At 44.7% G+C, this 23105-nt stretch overlaps 1 protein-coding gene across 4 annotated transcripts in view; it reads left to right on the top strand.

Moving 5' to 3' along the window:
- tbc1d4 (TBC1 domain family, member 4) overlaps window positions 1-23105 on the top strand; it is a 216850-nt gene that overhangs the window by 167655 nt on the left and 26090 nt on the right. For 3 of the 4 annotated variants that reach the window (XM_055636726.1, XM_055636728.1, XM_055636729.1), the window contains 4 exons: window positions 2234-2392; window positions 18857-19029; window positions 21673-21882; window positions 22536-22697. In XM_055636726.1, coding sequence (XP_055492701.1) covers window positions 2234-2392; window positions 18857-19029; window positions 21673-21882; window positions 22536-22697 — 704 coding nt within the window. The remainder of the gene's footprint in view (window positions 1-2233; window positions 2393-18856; window positions 19030-21672; window positions 21883-22535; window positions 22698-23105) is intronic. The other variant, XM_055636727.1, reaches the window with a different exon arrangement.

The raw sequence follows: 23105 nt of genomic DNA, 5'->3' as shown, positions 1-23105 counted from the left end.
CACACTCCAGATGTGTATTCCCAACTTGAGAGTGCTAGAATACATGGGATTCCCCTGGAGAGGAAAGTCAGAAATAATATATCGGACGGAGCGTCCACGTAAAATAAAAAAATAATAATAATAATAATTTTATTTATAGAGCACTTTAAAAACAAACATAGCTGCAACAAAGTGCTGTACATCACTAATCATTGACAAAAAAGTTAATACACACCAAAAATAACAATCAAAAGAAATAGTAGGAAAAGACATGTAAAATAAAGAAACATCAAAAACACCACAAACAGAAGCAAAGCCTCAGGCATGGTCAAAAGCCAGGGAGTACAAATGCGTTTTAACACTGGATTTGAAGATGGACAGTGAGGGGGCCTGTCTGATGTGCAGCGGCAGGGTGTTCCAGAGTGCCGGAGCAGCAACAGAGAAGGCTCTATCCCCTCTGAGCCTCCGACTAGACCTCGGTACCTCCAGGAGCAGCTGACCAGCTGACCTGAGGGACCGGGCAGGAGTGTATGGGTGGAGCAGCTCAGAGAGGTAAGGCGGGGCGAGCCCATTCAGAGATTTAAAAACAAATAACAGTAACTTAAAAAAGCAGGATTTCTTGAGCTTGTCCTTAGAGTGACTATAATCTGTTTCTTAATTATTTCCAACTAAAGTTGCAAAATCTGAATTTTAACATTGGAAGTTGAAATCAAAATCACGAAAAATGCACTGAATGAATATAAAAATATACTGAATAAATGATTCAGCAGAACATATAATTTAAAAAGTTTAACATCTTAAAAAATAAAAGCCAGGTATTCAGGCAAATTTCACAAAATTGGCACCATAAATCAATTGATGGCAGCCTGTGATGTTACCTTGAATTGATTTCCAGATGCTCAATGATCTAACAGACAGGCTGCTGAGAGTTACGACATGCCATTAGTTATGCACAACACTTGTGCAACAAAATGACCCTTGCCTCCTTATGGCAGAAATGATATGTTATCAGTCAAGATGCAGCTGATTTCAGTGTGAAGACCTGTGTGCATCTCAACTGTAGAGAGAGGACTTCGCTTGACACTGCCATTCAGACTTCCCAAGAGGAATAATTGGAAGATGCTCATGAATAAGAAACTAGAGTGATTTTTTTTCACTCTCGGCCAAAACAATGTTCAAACCAACTGGAGCATCCCCTTCATCATAGTTTAACTGAATTCAGATAGCAAAGATCAGGCTTCCAATCATAGGGAGATTTTAAAAGCAGGAAATGTGATTTCTCTGAGGATATTCTATGTTTCTCCAACTGAGGAATAACTAGGCCCTGTGTATAAGCGGCAATTTAACACCAGAGACAGGATCAAGTCCCAGTGATGCTTTTGGAGATATTTTTGTGTCAAGTGCCCCCAAGTTAGATCAATATTATCTGTTACTCACACATTTGCCCACTGCAGATACTTGGGCACATAATGTAGTCTGCTGGCCCACTGCAGTGCCAATTGAGTGCTTCAGTGTCAAAAGTGCCTTCCTTTGAAAGTGGTAGTAAGCCAAGGTCCTGGAGGCATGGAAAACTTTAAAGACAAGTAGAAGAATGATTATTTCCCCCTTAATATTTACCACTTAATGAACAGATGGGATGGATTGTGTGATCATTATTACATCCATTGCTTTTGTTTTACACCCAATAAAGTGAACAGTTGTGACTTGACTAAATATCTGATCTGAAAAGCGGCATTACAGATAGTGCAGAACTTCTAGCTGTAAGGAACACTTCCAGAGTGAGGAAGAAAGAGAGAGGGGAAGAGAACAGAGAGATATAAATGTGGAGAGAGAAAGTAAAGATAGGAGACAGTGGAGGGGGGAGATATTTATAAAAGTAATAAAAAGTGATCTGATCTTTTTGAGTTAACCCACTGGTCATGACATCTTTTCTTTCCAATATAAAAAATTGTCATACTGAATTTTAAAGGCTGTTGAGAAAAGGCAGATAAATGTTCTGGATGGGTTACCTGTTAGAACTCAGACTATTAACACAAATTCATTGTTTCATTGTTAGGCAAATGCTAACAGGTCTGTTGTTTATTTCTATTTTTCTCCCAATCTCTCTTTTGGGGATCTCGTGCCGTTTCCTCTTCCTGGGGTGGATCCATTTTATTCGCTGAACCGTTGTTCCTCACCTCTCCACAGTGACTATTGACTATTTTCCTTCCTGTCTCCTGTGTTCTCCCAACTTCTCTGTTTTGCCCTCGCGCAGCCCCATCAACATCGTGAGACGTGGCCATTGTAACACGGAGAGCGAAAGCACGTCCAGCAGCCTTCCCACCTCCCTGTCCGCCCCTTCTTTCCTGAAGTCCTTTTACACCAGCCCGAGCAGGCTGCGGCACCTGCAGTCTGACACTGGGAGCCCCAAGAGGTGAGAGCGGCCTGCAACCTGCTTGCAAAGTCTGCCCTTAACACCCCATCTGTCCCTGATCCGCCTGACTAATTGGCATGCTTGTGGCTGTAGCTGATGTCTGACACTGTCTCTTTGATGCTCTAACATTTGTGGTCTGCAATGAATTAATGTTTCTGAGTGTCGTAGCAGGCTTACACCTTGTAATCGGCTTTTGCTTCAGTGTAAACTGCACAGGGAGTAATTCAGCTTGAGTTATATGCCCCACATGTATAGTACAGCACTGGCTGAATGTGAGGCCCCCTGTTTTGAATTGATTGATTGAAAGATGCAGCTTGGATACTAGCCATTCAGCCCGCCGTGCTGACCATCGATCACCTGTTCACACCAGTTCTATGTTATCCCACTTTTGCATCCAACCTCAAGAGTCAATTCAAGAGAGTTTATTGTCATGTGTCCCAGATAGGACAATTAAATTCTTGCTTGCTGCAGCACAACAGAATATTGTAGGCATAAATACAGAGCAGATCAGTGTGTCCGTATACCATAGAATACACACACATATATATATATATATATATATATATATATATATATATGTAATATATAAACACACACACACACACACACACACACACACACACACACACACACACACACACACACACACACACACACACATAAACAGATGAAGTACAATAGGCTGTTATAGTTCAGAGTTTGTTTGATGTTGTGTTTAATAGTCTGATGGCTGTGGGGAAAGTAGCTATTCCTGAACCTGGATGTTGCAGATTTCAGGCTCCTTTACCTTCTACCTGAAGGCAGCGGAGAGATGAGTGGGTGGCCAGGATGGTGTGGGTCCTTGATAATGTTGGTAGCCTTTTTGAGGCAGCGACTGCAATAGATCCCCTCGATGGTAGGGAGGTCAGAGCCAATGATGGACTGGGCAGTGTTTACAACCTTTTGCAGCCTTTTCCGCTCCTGGACGCTCAAGTTGCCGAACCAAGCCACGATGCAACTGGTCAACATGCTCTCTACTGTGCACCTGTAGAAGAATTTTGAGAGAGTCCTCCTTGACATACCGACTGTCCGTAATCTTCTCAGGAAGTAGAGGCGCTGATGTGCTTTCTTTATAATTGCGTTCTTTATATTCTTTATAATCAGTGTTCTGGGACCAGGAGAGATCTTCGGAAATATGCACACCCAGGAATTTGAAGTTCTTGACCCTCTCCACCATTGACCCGTTGATATAAATGGGACTGTGGGTCCCCATCCTACCCCTTCCAAAGTCCACAATCAGTTCCTTGGTTTTGCTGGTGTTGAGAGCCAGGTTATTGTGCTGGCACCATATGGTCAATTGGTCGATCTCTCTTCTATACTCTGACTCGGCCCCATCAGTGATACATCCTACAACAGCGGTGTCGTCGGCGAACTTGATGATGGAGTTCGGGCTACGCATTCATAAGTATAGAGTGAGTACAACAGGGGGCTGAGCATGCAGCCTAGAGATGCTCCCGTGCTGATTGTTATTGAGGATGACACATTTCCACCAATATGGCCAGACTGTGGTCTGTGAATGAGGAAGTCGAGGATCGAATTGCAGAAGGATGCGCAGAGACCCAGATCTGAGAGCTTGGTAACCAGCTTGGAGGGGATGATGGTATTAAATGCCGAGCTGTAGTCAATGAATAACAGCCTGACATATGAGTTTTTGTTGTCCAAGTGGTCCAGAGCGGAACTCGCATCCACCGTTGATCTGTTGTGGCGGTAAGCGAACTGCAGTGGGTCAAGGTTTTTGTCGAGGTATGGGTTGATTTGCGCCATGATCAGCCTCTCAAAGCACTTCATCACCACAGACGTTAGTGCCACTGGTCGATAGTCATTGAGGCACGTCACCTTGCTCATCTTGGGCACCGGTATTATTGATGCCCTTTTAAAGCAGGTGGGAACCTCCGACCTCAGAAGTGAGAGGTTGAAAATGTCCGTAAAAACTCCAGCCAGTTGGTCCGCACACACTAGGGGCATTTTACCGAGGACAATTAACCAACAAACCTGCATTTCTTGGGGATGTGGGAGGAAACTGGAGCACTCGGTGGGAACACTCCAGAGTCACATGGAGAACGTGCCACCTCCACACAGACAGTGCTCGAGATTGAAACCAGGTCTGGTACTGTGAGGCAGCAGCTTGACCAGGTGCGTCACTGTGCAAATCCGAACCCATGGAACCAAATTTTAGAAGCAGTGTACAACCACACAGCAGCCCGACCTGGACATTATTTTTACATACAAATCAGGTTTAGTATGAGGAAGAATCTCACCAGTTAACACCTAATAATGACTTGCAAAAGTAATTACTTTGCAAAAGTAATTATTACTTGCAAAAGATTATACCTGGACATGATGGATTTTTGATAAGGAAAAGCTATTGAGGGTTGTGAAAAGTGAGGTTGGAAGGTGAGCCATGATCTAGTGTAATTTATTGATATGGAAAGACAGAAATATCTTTCAAAAACTAGGGTCACCATACCTAGCATACCAATGTGTTAATATTGCCAGTTTAAAATAATTGTTTCAGTTAATAATGTCCTTGACCGTATCTCTAGCTATTTATAATAACATTGTTGGTTTGCTCAACATTTATGATTTTAATGCAAATGGCACCCAGTCAAAACCTTGGTGCACAGAAAAATAAATGTATTGACGTGGGTTTGAGCAAGGCAGTAATTTATTCATAAATCTTTAACATAAAAATAATTTAATTATTTAGTATCTGTTGAGGCAGGTGAAAATTTTGCTTTGATTTGCATGGTTTTTCAAGTGCCGTTGGTATTTTCTCATCTGATTTGAAACTACGTGTGCGACATAGTCAGGAACAAGAGTTCATGTTGCAACAAGCTTGTTCCTGGTTAAAAGGTGTAAGCCTTGGGGTGCAGCATACCAGTGGGAGATGGCCACTTGTAGTAAATTTCTGGTCTCCTCCATAAGAAGACACAGAGCGGAGGTACACATCTACAGGGAGAAGGTAAGTTGATTGGGTCTGAACCAAGAGACCCTGTAAACTTATACAGGGAGAAGTTAAGTTGAATGGGTCTGGACAACCAGGCCTCGTAAACCTCCAAAGGAGAATGTAAGTTGATTGGGGCTAAGCCAACACATCTTCACATCTACAGGGAGAACTTGAGCCGATTGGGTCTGAGTGTACACTGGCATTTGGTAAAGGTTGCAATTAGGCTATCCCTCTGTCAAGGGAATAGTTTATTGATTTCCTTAATATGACAAGGCAAATTGTATTGTATTGTATTGTATATCTTTATTGTCATTTCCTGAGTATTCGCATACCCAGAGGAAACAAAAAAACATTGCTCAACCAGTATCCATTCAGTGTGCATGAAAAATAAATCGAAATAAAAAAAATACATGTATCATGAACAAATTTAACACTCTACTAAACATTCAACAGGCGTTCCGACCGGCAGCGGCACAACAGTGGCTCTGCTGCAGTGTGGGGGTTTGTGCGCGATACTTGGCAGGGGGCAAAGTCCATTTAGCAGTCTTATAGCCTGTGGGAAGAAGCTGAGGAGCATCCTGCTGGTTTTGCAGCTAATGCTCCTGTACCTCTTCCCAGATGGCAGGATGGAGAAAATGTCATGCGATGGGTGGTAAGGGTCTTTGATGATGGAGATGGTACATCTCTTCCTGTATATGTCCAGCAGGAAGGGGAGTGGAGCACCATTTCACCAAATGATTGTCTTTTTATTAAATACTAAACCCAGAGAAAACTAAGTGTAAAATGTAACATGCACAGAAATCCAGTTACCTCTCCATTTGGAGAATAATTCTCTGGATGTTGGTTTGGAGTGGGCAATGCTGGAAAAGAAGATCAAGCTGCCTTCTTGGCAGCGATAGCGAGAGCAAAGGGAGTTCAAGGGAGGAAAGCAACTCAAATAGGAGGAATTTTCATCCTGATTAAAAAGATAGGAATGAAAGGAATGTGCGACTGATGGCCAGTAAATGAGAAAATGGAAACGTAGACAGTTTTGTTTGGATCGTTGAGCAAGTGCATCCCATGACTTGTTACGTGAGCTGGAAGGATGTGCTTAGGTCATCTGTGCTGGTTTTAAGCTTTTGTTTATATTTATTAATCCGCACTGTCATCTGCAAAAAACGAATTGTGCAATAAATTCCTTCAAGCAATTTACAACTTGGGTCCTGGTAAAGCACATTTAGCAGTGGGGGAATCACTGACCGACTTGATTAGAGATGAAGCATTTGGGAGAAGGAACTGGGGCTTGCTTTCTGGCTGCAATGCTGTCTGGAGACGTCCATCCAATTCGGACTCTTTAGCACCACGCCGCCTGTATTTAAGCTTGAGTAGCCCAGGCAATTGGTGGCAACTCTCCAAGAACCTCATTTGGCTTATTTTAGGAAGTGGCAAAACATGACACCATGATTGGAGGCAGGCTGTTTTTCTGTGGTTGGGATTAAAAGTACTTGACCTTGAGAAAAGAATAAACACCATTGAACTGTACTGTTACACAGACGAGGTGGGGGTAGCGGTTCACGGAACTGATGGGGATTATTTGTGTGAGTCCTGTTATTTGTGTGAACAGAGTGGCAAGGGAATCTCTCGTTTGGAGTGTCATTTGGCCCCTCTAAAGGTGAACTGGTGGGACAACTACATTCCAAGCAGACATAAGAGCCCTGATTTTGTGCTTTCAGCTGAAATGGGGTATTTTCTGGAGCAAAGCATTGTCCAAAACTCTTCAGCCATGGCCCAGGGGTTAGGGGTTGGGAAAGCACTGAGAAGGATGGGGGGCGAGAGCTGATGCAGGCAGTTGCACCGACTGGTCATGTATGTCGTACTCACACTAATGGCAGCAGGCACGGTGCAGCTTTTTCAAAGAGGACATGACAGAAGTAGACGAAGGAGTAGGTCCCCAGACACCCTCTGCCATTCATGAAGATCATGGCTCGGCTATCAATGTGGTGCCATTTTCTTGCACTGAACCCTTATCCCTAGATTGGGGGTACGGCTGACTGTGCACAAGGCTGGGGATCCAGTGCCTTGTAAACCAGCAAGGAGGGGGAATGTCGTGGTGATAAAGATACAAGCCAGATATGCACCCTCACATAATGGGTAGAACCCCCTGCCTTTAGGGCTAAGACTACATTGCCATCCTTCAGGAGGAGTTGACTAAATAGATGGAGCATCTCAACCACAAATCCCGACCGCAACGGAGGAATGAGTACGTTTTTTATCAGAAGTAAGGCAAAGCCATATCCCATACTTGCACTCTTGGGCTCACCAAGCTCGGGACTTGAGTCTGAAGAAAGGTTCTGACCCAAAACATCACTCATCCTTTTTTTCCAGAGATGCTCCAGGGGCTGTTACTGTTACTCCAGTACTTTGTGTCTATCTGCAGTATAAACCAGCATCTGCAGTTCCTTCCCACACATTGGGGCAAGATCTGCTGGGATCTAACTCTCTCCTTCCATGGGGGGGGGGGGGGGGGGGGGGGGGGGGGGGGGGGGAGGTGCCACCTGAAGAGTTGGGTGTGTCTGTGGCAGGAAGAGCAAAGCATAGCTTTTCTGTGATACTCTCACTCTTTACTCATGGGTCCAGCTGTCCCAGATACAAAGGAGACCCTGGATCCTTGAGGAACCAATTCAATTATGGTTGCACAATGTTGCAGCTGGTGGACCTGCTGCCTCACAGCGTCAGAGACCCGGTTTTGATCCTTCCCTGAGGGGACTATCTGTGTGGAGTTTGTTCATTCTCTTTGTGGTCATGTGCATTTCCTCTGGGTGCTCCAGTTTCCTCCCATAACCCAAAGAAGTGTGGGTTTTGTAGGTTAATAGGCCACTGTGAGTACTCATAATTGAGTGTGGGGATTGGATGCGAAAGTGGGTTAACATAGAACTAGTAGTCGGTGTAGACTTGGTTTGCCGAAGGGCCTGTTTTGATGCTGTATCTCTAAACTAAAACTATTCTAAACCCTTTGTGTGTCTCTCGGTTGAATCATGCAGTCGGTACAGGAAGTAATAGTGAGGAACATCATTGCAGCACATTAGGCGGCATATCTGTCATTTGAATTAGGCTAGTTACATTAAGGCCCATGTATCTTTCTTCATCCCTAGTATGGCAGCCTCAGTATCACTGGTGCAGTGATGATACTCCTGAAATACTCTTTATTGAAACAGGATATCACAGCTCCTTTTTATGGCATTGACTTGTAAAAAGTGACTACTTTGAAGCGTAAGACTGGGATTACCAATGTTGGGCACCATGGTTAGCTTGGCAAGTGGCCACACTTGTGCTGCATGATCCATTACATTAGCCAGGGTAATATGTTCTACCTACCCCATGCTCAAATCCTGCCAGTTTAGTAAGAGTCTGATTTTTTAATTGTGCAATACATAGGTATGGAAGATCATGCCATTTGATTCAACCAAGGTTTAATGATTTCAGATAGACTGGCAGCATAGCGACTCTGGTAATGTTGTGTGCTAAGGTGCTGGTATTTGCACAGCATTGTGCTGTTGACTTTACCTTCCTTCTGAAAGTTCCCATTGCCAAGACAAGCATTGACACGTCCAAAATCCGTGCCAATTCCTCCCTTATGCATTTATTGTCACTGTTGATCGTTCATTACATGCTTGCTCAACAAATTGCTATTTCTTTACTACCAGAGCAATCTTATCCTGTCCTGGCAATGGGTGGTTGGAGGTGGAGGAAAAATCTACATATCTTAGAGCATAATTGTGGGAACGTGCTGTATTGTACGAGTATTATGCCAATGCATAAGAACACAAGACACCAAATCTGTAGTGGGCCACATGGCCACCAAGCCTGCTCTGTCATTCAGCTAATCCCGTACCTCTGTCCCCTTGTGTTTAGGAATTCCTCCTTCTCTTACTCTTAAATTGTTGTTGTTGGCTCAACAATAACTCCTTAATTTATTAGTGTTTGATTTACAAATTTTTGCAAGAATACCATTGACTCTTCAGGGTAACACAAAGTACAAAACTAATTCGATGGGTCAGGCAGTATATCCGGAGGACATGGATATGTGACGTTTCGGGTCAGGCTTTTCTGCAGTCTGAAGAAAGATCCCAAAATGAAACGTTGCCTATCCATGTCCACCAGAGATGGCGCCTGACCCACCGAGTTACTCCAGCACTTTGAGTTCTACGCAAAATTCCAGCATCTGTAGTTCCTTGTGCCTCTTCAGCATGTGTCTTCAGTTTATGAAGCTACATTTCATTATTCATGCACAGGAACCTACTATGCAGATGTACACTCAATGCATTTTGCCCAGCCTTCTCAATTTATGAAATTTTCCTTCACAAAATGTTTTCCATGAACAACACAGTTCCTTACTAAATTGGGGAATGTCTGCAGTCCAATAGTCATATCCCATATTTGTTTGGTGTCAGCCGATAACAATGGCCTGCACAATGCATAGAAACATAGAAATTAGGTGCAGGAGTAGGCCATTCGGCCCTTCGAGCCTGCACCGCCATTCAATATGATCATGGCTGCTCATCCAACTCAGTATCCTGTACCTGCCTTCTCTCCATACCCCCTGATCCCCTTAGCCACAAGGGCCACATCTAACTCCCTCTTAAATATAGCCAATGAACTGGCCTCAACTACATTCTGTGGCAGAGAATTCCAGAGATTCACCACTCACTGTGTGAAAAAAAAGTTCTTCTCATCTCGGTTTTAAAGGATTTCCCCCTTATCCTTAAGCTGTGACTCCTTGTCCTGGACTTCCCCAACATGCAGGGATGGCACAGCGGCTGAGTTGTTGCCTCATGGTGCCAGAGACCTGGGTTCATTCCTGACTACAGCTGCTGGCTGTACGGAGTTAGTATGTTGTCCCCTTGACCTGCATGGTTTTCTCCGGGTGCTCTGGTTTCCTCCAACACTCAGATTCAGATTCAGATTCAGATTCAATTTAATTGTCATTGTCAGTGTACAGTCACTCCAGAGGCGTACAGGTTTTTAGGCTACTTAGCTTGGCAAAATTGTAAATTGTTCCTGGTGTGTAGGATAATGTTAGTGTGCAGGGATCGCCTGTTCCCAAGCTGTATCTCTAAACTAAAAATGAAAAGGTTTTGGAGAGGTGATGATCTAGGCCAGCGGTCTGATCCGGTTCGTCGGTGATACACAACGTAAATTCACCCCTGCACATCCTACTGCTCATAGACATCAGCTCTCTGCATACCACCCCCCTTTAACTCCACCTCATCTGAGGTGGCGCAGCGGTAGAATTGCTGCTTTAGAATGCCGGAGATCCACATTCAACCCTGACTATGGGTGCAGTCTGTGCAGATTTTGCAAGTTCTCCCTGTGACCGCGTGGGATTTCTCCAGTTTCCAACCATATTTCAAAGATGTGCAGGTTTGTAAGTTAATTGGGTTCCATAAATTAAAATTGTCCTCATCATGTAGGGTAGAACTAGTGAACAGATGATTGCTGGTCAGCGTGGACTCAATGGGCCAAAGGACCTGTTTTCACACCTTATCTCTAAACTAAACTAAATCTAGCTCCCACTATGTGAAATCTCACAGAATCATTAACCTCTCAAGAAGAATACACCTGGATAATGCACCATTTTATTGCTATACCATTAAGTTTGCCTACCATCTTGCGCAGATTGTAGGTAAAGAGCGTCAGAGCAATGTACATCCTTTTAAAGTAAAACTGAGGGTTAACCTTTTCACGCAAAGAGTGGTAGGTGGAACAAGCTGCCGGAGGAGGTAGGTACCATCGCAATGTTAGACAAAAAATTAGACAGCTACATGGATAGGATAGGCTTAGAGGGATATGGGCCAAATGCAGGCTGGTGGAACTAGTGTAGATGGGACATGTTGGCCGATGTGGGCAAGTTGGGCTGAAGGGCCTGTTTCCATGCCGTAAGACTCTATGACTAATTAAATTATTTCAATAATAAAAACGTTATTACTGGAACGTTAACTAATATTTTACAAAGGCCTACAGAGTTCATATACTGACCTTTAATCATTACTTTAAACCCTCTCATGAAACAACAATTTAAAAAATGGTGAAATAAAGTAGTTAAATATTTGTCATGCAACTTTGCAGGATATTATTTCCAGGCCTCTGCCCGAGGCATTTATAAGTCATAGCTTTTTTATTTTAACATGATTAATCTAGCTTTACTCAAATTAAACTGGGTTCAAAGTTGAATTTGCTAAGAATGCTAAATAAACAAACCAAAATTCTTCCACAAGCCCTGAGGTCATGTGGGATTTTCGCAAAGGACTTGCTCTTAACTATCCAAAGAATACAAATATCCTAAAGAGACCCGGTGGTCTTACGAGATACTTCTTGATTCAGATTTTACACTAATTTCCCCAACACTTGAATAACCGAAGAACAGCTTGTCCATGTCCAGTGAAAAGGAGAAGACAAAACATGGCAATAATGTAGATATGCAATGAAAATCAAAAAAATATTAATTGTCCAGATAACCTTGTTTCCAGCTTATCCCTACGCTCACCCTGGTTTTACCCTATCAGAGCCCTCTCCCTCCCCAATATTCTCTGCAGTTTTACAAACGTTATGGACCAAAGGGTGTGTATCTGTGTTTTATGAACCTACGGGCTTGACATTGTGCCTGTCATTGGAAATATCTACAAATGTGGTGGATAGACAGGAGAGGAAGGTAGGCTGAATGGCCTTTTATGTCTCTATGCCTCTTGAGGTAAAGACTGTGGCTGTGCAGTTGTGATTGGAATTCTCACCAGAAACTCAAAAAGAGAGAAAATTGGGTGTGTCTGTTTTGCAAAAATATACTTTATTCATGATGTACGTTATATACAAATTCTGAAGAAGGGTCTTGACCCGAAACATCACCCATTCCTTCTCTCCAGAGATGCTGCCTGTCCCGCTGAGTTACTCCAGCATTTTGTGTCTAACTTCGGTTTAAACCAATATCAGCGGTTCCTTCCTACACATTATATACAATTGGAACATGCTTTTCCCCATGCTCATTGTACTATCAATTCAATACATTCTCTTACAATGTGTGAACACCTTTCACATTTGTCCTTTGAACAGTATATCCTGAAAGTGCTTGAGAGGATGTTCTACTGGGTCCAGCTACCATAACCCGTGGTGGCAGAACAGTGACAATAATATTGTCCTTCCCCACAGAGCGTTTACAATCACTGCCTCAAGCTTCAATGTGTTCCTCAACACCCTTGAAGGTGCAAGAGGGCAGTGTTCACTTGTGGATTTTTTACACTGGAAGACCGATGAGTTTCATCAGTGAGCTGGTGACCTTTCATGAGCAATTGACGTTTGTATCAGTATGTGTCCTTGGAAACACCCTGTAGATCACAGGGTCTTCTGTTGCACAGCTGCTTGGGGTGAACCTCGACAAGAACCACTGCATTCCATTCCAGACTTTCTTGGCAAACATTGTTATTTCAAAAGGATATGGAGGAAACTCAGTGCAATCAGTACACATCCTATTTTACATTCTGGTGCAGTCAAACCTATACAAAGCATCAAGGTTACTCATGTTTCCTCTTTAAACAATGAACCTGTGAAGTGTTTATGAGGCTGTTACTCAGGGCAATCGACTGACATCAACTACAGTCCTACCGACTCCCACAGTTATCTGGACTACACTGCCTCTTGCAAAGACACTATTCCATACGCTTAATTCCTCCGTCTATATCATACTCCAAGTAGAGTATTATTTTCAATGGTATAAACTGTCTAAACGGGTGGCGCCGCAAGCTGGCAGCTGTTCGTCCTTTCCACTTTATTTTGTTTTTAGTATGTTTAAAAGTGTGTTTTAGTGTGCTTGTGTTAGTGTGGGGGGCGGGGGTGGGAATGGGGGAAACTTTTTTAGTCACTTACCTCGGTGAAATGCGACTTTTCTCCTACTTGCATTTCGCCCTCCCTCACGGCCTAACAGCTTGGATTGGTGCGGCTTTTCCCGGAGTCAGGTCCAGAGCTTTAGCAGCGGGTGCAGCGTGGACTTTCCATCGCGGAGCCGGGCGATCCCTTGCCGGGGGTCGCTAGAATAAGTGCTCCGATCGCTGGCCCGCGGACTATGACATCCCGAAGCCGTGGTATGCGGAGCTTCTAGCCGTGGGCACGGCGTGGACCTTCCATCGCGGAGCGGGCGAGCCCTTGGCGTGGGTCGTTAGAAGAAGTGTTCCGACCACCGGCCTGTGGCCCATAACATCCTGAAGCCCCGGTCTGCGGAGCTTCTTGCCGCGGGCGCGGTGTGGACTTTAAGATCTCCGACCGCCGGCCTGCGGCCTATAACATCGTGAAGCCCCGGTCTCCAGTAGGAATCGGCCGATTCAGGACGTCCAAGCTGCGGAGTCTCCGATTACCAGACTGGTGCTGGGGTTGAGAGTATTAGCTACGGGGAGAGATTGGACAGACTGGGGTTGTTTTCACTACAACACCGGAGATTGTGGGGAGACCAGGGAGAGGAGGATATAAAATGATGAGTCAGAGGTAGGGCAGACAGCTTGAAACTATTTCCCAGGATGGAAATATGAAGTACTGGGGGCAGAGGTGGACTGGGTCTAAAAATATTGGTTACCAGGAGACAAAGGGGGCCCACTTCATCAGGGGCCCACTTGATATAGGGGCCCACTTCATCAGGGGCCCACTTGTCATCGGGCAAGCTGACACCCTGGCCAGACCGCCACTGACTGGAGGGCATAGCTTTAAGGTGAGACACGCAAAGTTTAAAGGAGATATTAGTAGATTTTCATTTCAAAAGAATGGAATGCGTTGTCAGGGGTGGTAGTGGAGACAGATGCAGTGGTGGCATTTAAGAGACTTTTGGATAGGTGTGAGGGTATGTGATGAATGGAGGGATATGGATTATGTGCAGGCAGATCAGGGTTGGTCTTGCACAGACATTGTGTGACAAAGGGCCTTTTCCTGTGCTGTACTGTTCTATGTTCTATAAGTTATATGTATTGCAAGGCATCTGCTGTGAAGTCGCACCAAAGGCTAAGAAATTGAGATTAGGAGCAGTGCTGGGCTTGCATTGTGTGGAGATACAGATTTCACTGCATATTATTCCTGCAAATATACAATTCTGTACAATTGTTTGATATAATTAAATAAACAAGATACAAGATACAAGATACATTTAATTGTCATTTGGACCCCTTGAGGTCCAAACGAAATGCCGTTTCTGCAGCCATACATTACAAACACATAGACCCAAGACACAACATAATTTACATAAACATCCATCACATTGCTGTGATGGAAGGCCAAATAAGCTTATCTCTCCACTGCACTCTCCCCCCCCCCCCCCCGATGTCAAAGTCAAAGCCCCCGGCTGGCGATGGCGATCGTCCCGTGGCCATTAAAGCCACGCCGGGTGGTGCGAGGTCGCACACCGGGTCTTGATGTTAGAGCCCCCGGCGTGCGCTCGCAGAGTCCCGCTGCCATTCCAAGCCGCGCGGGGCAGTGGTGCTAGGCCCCGCTCCAGGAGCTCTTCAACCCCGCAACTCGGGCGGGGGAAGTCGCCGTTGCGAGAGCCCCGAAAAGCAGTCTCCCTCCAGGGACCCGCGGGCTCCCGGTGCCGCCGTCCACAGACCTGCTGTTGAAGCCTCCGACTCTCCGGTCGGGCCGCAGCAGCAGCAGCAGCAGCGCTCCTCCACCGCTCCACCCGCTCCGGACTCGGTTTGCCCCGCGACGGCGACGGTGAGTCGTCGGCACCAGAGTCCCCGGTCTCTTCCTGTTGGAGGCCGCTCCTCGTTGCAGCCCCAACGATAACGGAAACCCAACGAGAAAAGGTCGGGTCTCTCGTGCAGGGAGAGATTTAAAAATTTTCCCCCTCCCACCCCCCCACACACACACACACCCCAACAAAAAATAACAAAAACTACATTAAAACACAGACAGAAAATAATAAAACGCGAACAGACTGCAGAGGCCGCTGCTGACGAGAGTCGCGCCGCCCACCGGATTGCCCACAAAATAAAGTGCTCAAGGAATTCAGTGGGTCCGGCAGAATCTGTGGAGCAAATGGACAGACAATATTTCGGGTCGGGACCCTTCTTCGGACCCTCTGGCCCTATATCAGTTAGGTGACTGGACAGTTAAACATAAAGAACATAGGAGCCACATAAGATTTGAATCACCAATGACAGGACAAATTGAAATGCACAACATATATTGACAGTTCAGTATTTCATGACAATTCTGTTCTGTGAAAATCCACCAGTGTTATTGGAAAAATGAAATAAAAGAAGAGAAAGTTAGAAACACTCAGCAGCTCAGGATTCCTAACTCTTTGAGTGATCCCAGCATTTCCTGTTATCTTTTCAGTTCCTTACTCCCAACTGCTTGATGTTGGACTCCTATAGTAGTTGTGGTGGAGGGTGCGTTATTGGGGAAACATGGGGCCAGAGTGGGAAAAACATGGAACATATAAGGGGCTCCAGAGCTGGCAGTGCCTCATGTCAGGGTAGCCATGCCCGTGATATCCCCAGGCAGAGGAGCCTTGTTTCCATCTGGTGATAGCCAGGAGTCTTTATCCACCAATAGTCATACAACGTAAAGACAAGCCATTTGGCACACCCTGTCTATACAGACCAGTGGAACCCATCCTTATTAATCCAATCTTCCAGTACTTGGTCTATAATCTTCAATGGCCAGGCAATTCAAGTGCTCTCCCCATATTTAAACGCTATCGGTGACTCTGCTTTCACCATTCTCTCAAGCTGTGTATTCCAGGTACTACCAGTCTCCAGGTAAAATATGTTCCCCTCTGTAGGTAAAAGATGTTCCCCCCAGAGCCCCTGTAAATCTCTTCCTCCTTGGCTTAAATCATTGTCCTCAAATTGTATTGACCTAAGATGAACTTTCTTGCAGTCTATCCTGTCTACACCCCTCAGAATTGTATGTACCTCAATCATCTCCTCTCTTAATCTCCTCTGCTTCAGTTCATTCGTTCGCTCGTGTGTCAGACGATGTAGCTCGCTGTTGGCTTCTGTCATCGTCCAACATGTTGACAGAATTGCAGATGTCACAGAGTGACTCGCGTTGTCACTTCCAGGGGTCGCTACGAGGAGGCTTCTGTCATGATCCCCTCTGCTTCAGTTTTTTTTTCTTCTTCAGTAAAAACGGAACAAACCTCTGCAGTTTCTCCTCATAAATGAAGTGCTAAATCTCTAGCACATCCTAATGAATCTCCTCCACACCCTCTCCAGCACCATTGCATCTTCCCCACACTGTTGCGACCACAACTGCTCCACAACCTTGCATCATTCTGCTGTTTGGCAGTCAAAGTTGTACTTATTATTATATTAAGCATTGTTGCATGTACACTGTACACTAAGCTTCATGTGAATAAGGAATATCGATGTTCCCTGGTGCATATGAGAATAAACTAATCGGTAATCTGTACCCCAGTGGAAGTCTGACCAATGCTTTATGAAACTGGAGCATAGCTTCTCTGCTCTTGCATTAAATGATCTGACATATAGAGGGCAGTATCCTCTATATCTAGACATGATCTATTTGTGTTGCTAATTTCCAGAATCTTTAGACTTGTACATCTATCTAAGCATGAGTGGGAGAGTCTAGAACTGGGGGTCATAGCCTCAGAATTAAAGGACGTACCTTTAGGAAGGAGATGATGAGAAATTCCTTTAGTCAGAGGGTGGTAAATCTGGAATTCTTTGCCACAGAAGGCTGTAGAGGCCGTCAGTGGATATTTTTAAGGCAGAGATAAAAATATTATTGATTAGTACGTGGCAGAGGTTATGGGGAGAAGGAAGGGGAATGGGGTTAGGAGAGAGAGATAGATCAGTCATGATTGAATGGCGGAGTAGACTTGATGGGGACGAATGGCCTAATTCAACTCCCATCCTTTTGACTTTATGATCACATGCAAAATCTACTGATTCAGTTGCAACTGGTCTGCTAATGTGAGTGTGCTGGCTGATTGTTTTCTCTACGTTTGTATATTGTCAGGGCAGAACTCCCAGTGACCAGCCTGAGCTTGTCCTTGTTTGCTTCTACTCCCATCCGCATGCTTCTTACAGGCACCCAGCCCTTAGGGAATCTGGCAGGCGAATGCGGTGTCCCTCCCCTGAATGGTGATCGGGGAAAGCTGTCTCGGATCACCAGTATTTAATACATATGTAAATAGTGTTGATTATATCCTCATCGACCCACCCTAAACTCAGACTGTGGCCTCAGGTCTGTAATAACAGCCCGTGAGCATTGTTAGTCTGTTATGATGTTTTCACTATTTGCAAGCCATCCTCCTAGTTTTAAACCAAGGTGTCTCTACTGCAGCATGGAGCATTTAAAGAATCATTAAAAATAAGTACTAATTTTTGATTGCGCTCATCTCCCAATTAGTTTACCTGATAGGTCTACTTCTTTGTATACAATCCTGATGTACGCCATTGCTGTGCGGTGTCGTGAGTTGTCCTTGCAATGGGCTCCAGGCCAGATCCCTACTACTACACAGCATGCAAGGTGACTTGAATTGGGTGTTGGGAGTTTTTTAGCCTGCACAAGCAAGCTGAGCACAAAGGAGGGATAGGAGACAAGTCAGAAAGAGGAAGGCAGGTACCTAATCATATTTGCCTAACGCCTGTTATGAAAAGCCAATAAGTGCCGGCAGTTAAGGGTGTAACCATGGTTGGATATTACAAAATAACTCCTATTATATCAAAAAGTACAACAATTAGGTGAATTGGGGTAAACTACTTGAGAGAGGGGCGCTCTCAAAAATTGGTATTTGTTTTCAATGATTCTTTCAAGGCTTGGTGTTGCAGTCAATTGACTTGTTCAAAAAAAAGAGAATGATTCGTAAATAGTGAAAACACCTATTGTTGTGAGGCAGCGATCCTGATGATTCACCTTGGTGACCCAGGAGAAGAGTTTTGCTCTTCGCTGTCTGTAGGCAAGTTTTAAGGTTGCATAATTACAATTACTCTGCAAGGAACAAGCAGTGGAAAACTTCTTGCCAGCTATTCGATGTACACTCACCTCTTGGTAGAAGCAAGTCATTAAGTATGTGCGTCTCTTACCCACTTGGATGATTTCTGAAGGTGGATCAGTTTGCAGAGGAAGGGCTGCAAGTCACAGTAATCTGACATCAAGCTGGTAAGAATAGATTCATGGGGCAAGCCCATCGCCTGCCCCTTAACCTGTACTGCACGTCATCCTAACAAAAGCCCACATTGGTTGTTAAATGTCCTGTAGTTCACCCTATGCCACACTAATTTCTGTGTTCACATAACTTCCTTCCTCTCAGGACTGTGTGGTTAAATGCGTGTTGTCACCCAGTACTTAATATCACATGGCACGGCCACTTACTACTAAACCATCTAATGCGGCGCACTGTGTTACTTCTGTATCCAGTAATGGAGAGGCTAACAGCTCGACAACCTTGAGCCGTGTGCACGCATGTTTCTGAGCGTGCTTTCCCTTTTATGCTTCAGCGATGGTGAAGGAAGGAGAAGGGCCTTCTCTGGATACAGCACGGAGTCATTGAGCGGGGTGGGGACCTTGCTCACTCCGCGCCGTATCTCCTGGCGCCAGCGGATCTTCCTGCGCGTGGCCTCGCCCATGAACAAGTCGCCAGCCGCCATGCAGCAGAAAGGAACGTTGACAGGTACAGTGCTTGCAAAGGCAGGATAGCATGTTAAACCTAGTCACGGAGGGATACAGCACACCACTAAGCCTTTCAGCTCACCAAATCCATTGGGTTGCTGACCATAACCAGGGTAAATAAAACTAACTTCACTAGTTTTTTTAATCTCACCCATATGTTTATGTAAGGAGGGTAGATTCCCATGAAGGACTGAACAAATAGGAGATATTGGTACCACATATAATTATCTGCCATTGACGCGCACCTTTAGGATGTAGGGAGTAAACAGGAGCACCTGTGATTGAAACCGATTGGATTGTTTCACTTGGTGAAGATGAAATCGCGCAAACTGGATACACCGAATGAAGCGAGATTGAGATCAGGATCGAATGTTATGGGGTCTCAGGCGCTGTGAGCAGCAGCTCTGCTCCTGCATTTTAGTAATCCTAACATTCATGTTTCCTTTTTTCCAAATGAGATAGAAAGCAAAATCTAAGACTCAACCGTGTAGAGATGGGCGCAGAGTGTCCAATGTAAAGGAGACAAGAGGTAGAAAGGCTGGGAGAGGGAATTTGGATGCTGGGAGCTGAAGGCGTGGTTGGCAATGATGGAACAAATAAACTTTGCTAAAAAAAAACAGATTTTCCAGAGGGATAAAGATAGAGAGGAGGGAAATCATGGAGGCATTTGAAAGCAAGGGTGCAAATTTGAAGATTTCCCTCAACTTGGGAAATTAGTGTTTTATATGAGCTCAGAACTTTCCAGAAGAAACCCGCCTCATGTATTCATTTGTCAGGATCTAGGCATCACTGGCAAGGCCAGCATTAAGGCTCATCCTTATTTGAACGAACTCATTGGGTTGCTGGCCGTTTCAGAGGGTAAATAAAAGTCAACTTCACTAGTTGGATTGGAATCTCATTTAGACTGTTAGACTGTGTAAGGAGGGCAGATTCCCTATGAAGGACATGAGCAAACCAGATAGATATTGGTAGCAAGCTGAGATGATCTGCATTGACAAACAGGTATAATCTGTAGGACCATTAATTCAGGATGTATTATACCTGTGATTGAAACTCATTGGATTGTTTCACTTGGTGAAGATGAAATCCATTATCACAATGGATATAGTGGAAATGAAGCAATTGAGATTGAAGAGTCATCATTGAATGTTATGGCATGGAAGGTCGTTCAACCTGTGTCAGCTCCTGGTTGAGTAATCCTATCAGTCCTATTTCCTGCTCATTCACTATAGCCTGGCAAGGTATTCTCTCTAGGTAGACACAAAATGCTGGATTAATTAAACGGGACAGGCAGCATCTCTGGAGAGAAGGAATAGGTGAAGTTCTGGGTGTCTCTATCCATATTTTCTTTGTAGGACCATATCAATTCCATTTCCACCAGTCTGAAAAAGACCATGAATTATAATTGCTAACTATTTCTGAAATGTTTTTCCTTTGACACACTTTGTATCTTTTGCCCCAAAATTAAAATCTCCAATTCTTCAGTATTTGGAAGAATTTATCAATTCTTGTCCAATCATTTGAACAATCATTTTCCAAATTCCAGGTAGCCCAGAAGCCCTGTGATCTCCACGCGCACACTCTCAGCTGTTCACTTAGGTTGCTTCTTCCTTTTCACGTTTCCCAACGCCTCTTATCTCTCCCCCCAACCCCCCCACCCCCTCCTTGACGAACCTGCTTCCATCTACCCAACATTCAATCACCTATAAACGTGTGGGGCAATTTAGAGTGGACAATTAGCCTACCACCCCTTCCCTCTGGTTTCCATGCAGTCACAGAGAGAATGTGCAAATTGGAGCTGTGAGTCAGCGGTTGTACCAACCGCATCATTGTGGACTGTACTCCTTTGAGGATAAGAAGGACATTTGTGGCATCTTACGTAGAAATCCACTTCCCATGCTGATCTTTCTGCCCTCGGCCTCATCAATTACCAGAGTGAGGCCTCACACAAACTGTGGGGACAGCACCTACAGTCCAACAGTATGAACATTGAATTATCCAATTTCAAGTAATGCTGCCACCACCCCAGTTTGCACCCACTTTTCCCACCATCTCCCAAATCCTCTTCCCTCCAATCACCATACCCCCTTCCTCTTCTTCAAACACTCATTATCCCTGAATCCCCATCTCCCTTTTATTCTCTCATCTGTCCCCTCCTCCCTTTCCTCTCCCCATCCCATTCAATCCATATTCCTCCCTCCAGCTTTACATTTCACTTCTCCTCTCATTATCTTACAATCCTTTGTCTTCTTTTCACCTTTAGCCTTTGCCACTCAACCAACTGTCAATCAAAAACCCACCTCATCTGTTACTTGCCGCTAGGCTTTGTCCTGCCCTCATCTCTCTTTTCCAGCTTTCTGGCCCCTGGCCTGATCCAAAACATTGTACCCTCTACAGATGCTGCCTGACCTGCTGAGTACCTCTAGCACTTTGTACATCCATAGTTTCTTGTGCCTTTGGGACTGAATAGGTTGGAACAGAAATCCACACTGGGGCAAATCCCTCTCGGGTTAAGCAAGCTTGATGAATGACTTCTTACATTTGCTCATTTCCTGCATTTGACTCAATACTTGAGATACGACTTCTCTGCTGTTATTTCCACAATCAGGATGCTTGGCTTAAGGTTGGGTTTTCTTTCTCCCAGATCACATTGAAGGCATCGAGTTGCCGCCGCTTTCTCCGCTTGCACCTGCTGTAGAGGAGGACCCCTTGGCCTCTCTGCTGGCGATCGATGACATGCCTGAAGGGGAGAAGAGGAAGCATTCCTCAGAGGAGCTCCGGAACATGTGGCGAAAAGCCATCAACCAGCAAATCCTGTTGCTCCGGATGGAGAAAGAAAATCAAAGGCTGGAAGGTTTGTACTATCATAAGTTTAAATATATTCTTTTCCAGGTGCTTTAAAACACCCGTCGTGGACATAATTAGTTCACTTGAGTTCCAGAATTTAGTCAGAGAAAGCTTTGTTCCTCATACGATGAAGAAACAGAGGTGTCGGAAGTGGAGAAACAACAGCTCATATCATGCTTGGGTAGCTGACAACCCAGTGATATGAACATTGAATTCTCCAATTTTCCAGTTTCAATTAATACATCCCACCCCCTCTATCCCCACTCGCTCTCCTATGCCCCTCACCAACCTAGGTGTGCATTTATAAGTGGTCTGATGCTGGAATCTAGAGCAAAAACAAACTGCTAGAGGAAGAACGTGGGTCGAGCAACATCTGTGGAGGCAAAGCAATGATCGACATATTGTGTTGTGACCGATTGTCTATATTCTGGTAAAATTGGTGAGCAGGTTTGAGAGAAAACCGGGTGAGGCATTTGGAGCAACAGGTTATTGTTGAAACTTCCAAGGATAATTACAGTAAAGTTAGCAAACTTATGCAACCCCCCTCCCTAATTGAGTAATTTCAGTTAGCTGGAGTGAGCCCCCCTGGTCTTAATATTGCACTGCTGCATGGCGTCTGAATTACCAACTGAGAGATTTTGTTTCAAATGTATCTTGCAGCGAGCAGAGATGAACTTCAGGCCAGGAAAGTGAAACTGGACTACGAGGAATTTGTGCTTTGCCAGAAAGAGGTCTCTGCAGTCTGGGATAAAATGCTGAGCACCCCCGGAAGGGCAAAGGTCAAGGTTGACATGGAGAAGGTTCACACGGCACTTAGTCAAGGTCAGTGCTTGATTGCCAACTGCAATTTTCATCCTAACCAACTGGTCTCTCCTCAGCTGTCACCAATCATTGTTTGTATGCAGGTATTCCTAGCCTCATAATGAGAATTGGTGAAAAATAAAATAATAAAATAAATACCCCTTGGACTAACCTGATTTAAAATGTCAGTTCATTAGGCCCAATCCATGAACTTTGACCTTGTGCACTGACTTCTTAGCTGATACAAAAGCATGAAGATGCAAATACACCACATCTACTCCCTCACCCGTTGCTATTCTCCCAGTTACATCATAGAAACATAGAAAATAAGTGCAGGAGTAGGCCATTCGGCCCTTCGAGCCTGCACCGCCATTCAATATGATCATGGCTGATTATCCAACTCAGTATCCTGTACCTACCTTCTCTCCA

This window comes from Leucoraja erinacea, chromosome 6 (genome assembly GCF_028641065.1).
Source record: "Leucoraja erinacea ecotype New England chromosome 6, Leri_hhj_1, whole genome shotgun sequence".
NCBI lineage: Eukaryota > Metazoa > Chordata > Chondrichthyes > Rajiformes > Rajidae > Leucoraja > Leucoraja erinaceus.
The sequence above is the reverse complement of the archived record's forward strand: the minus strand, read 5'-3'. Positions and strand labels throughout refer to the sequence as shown.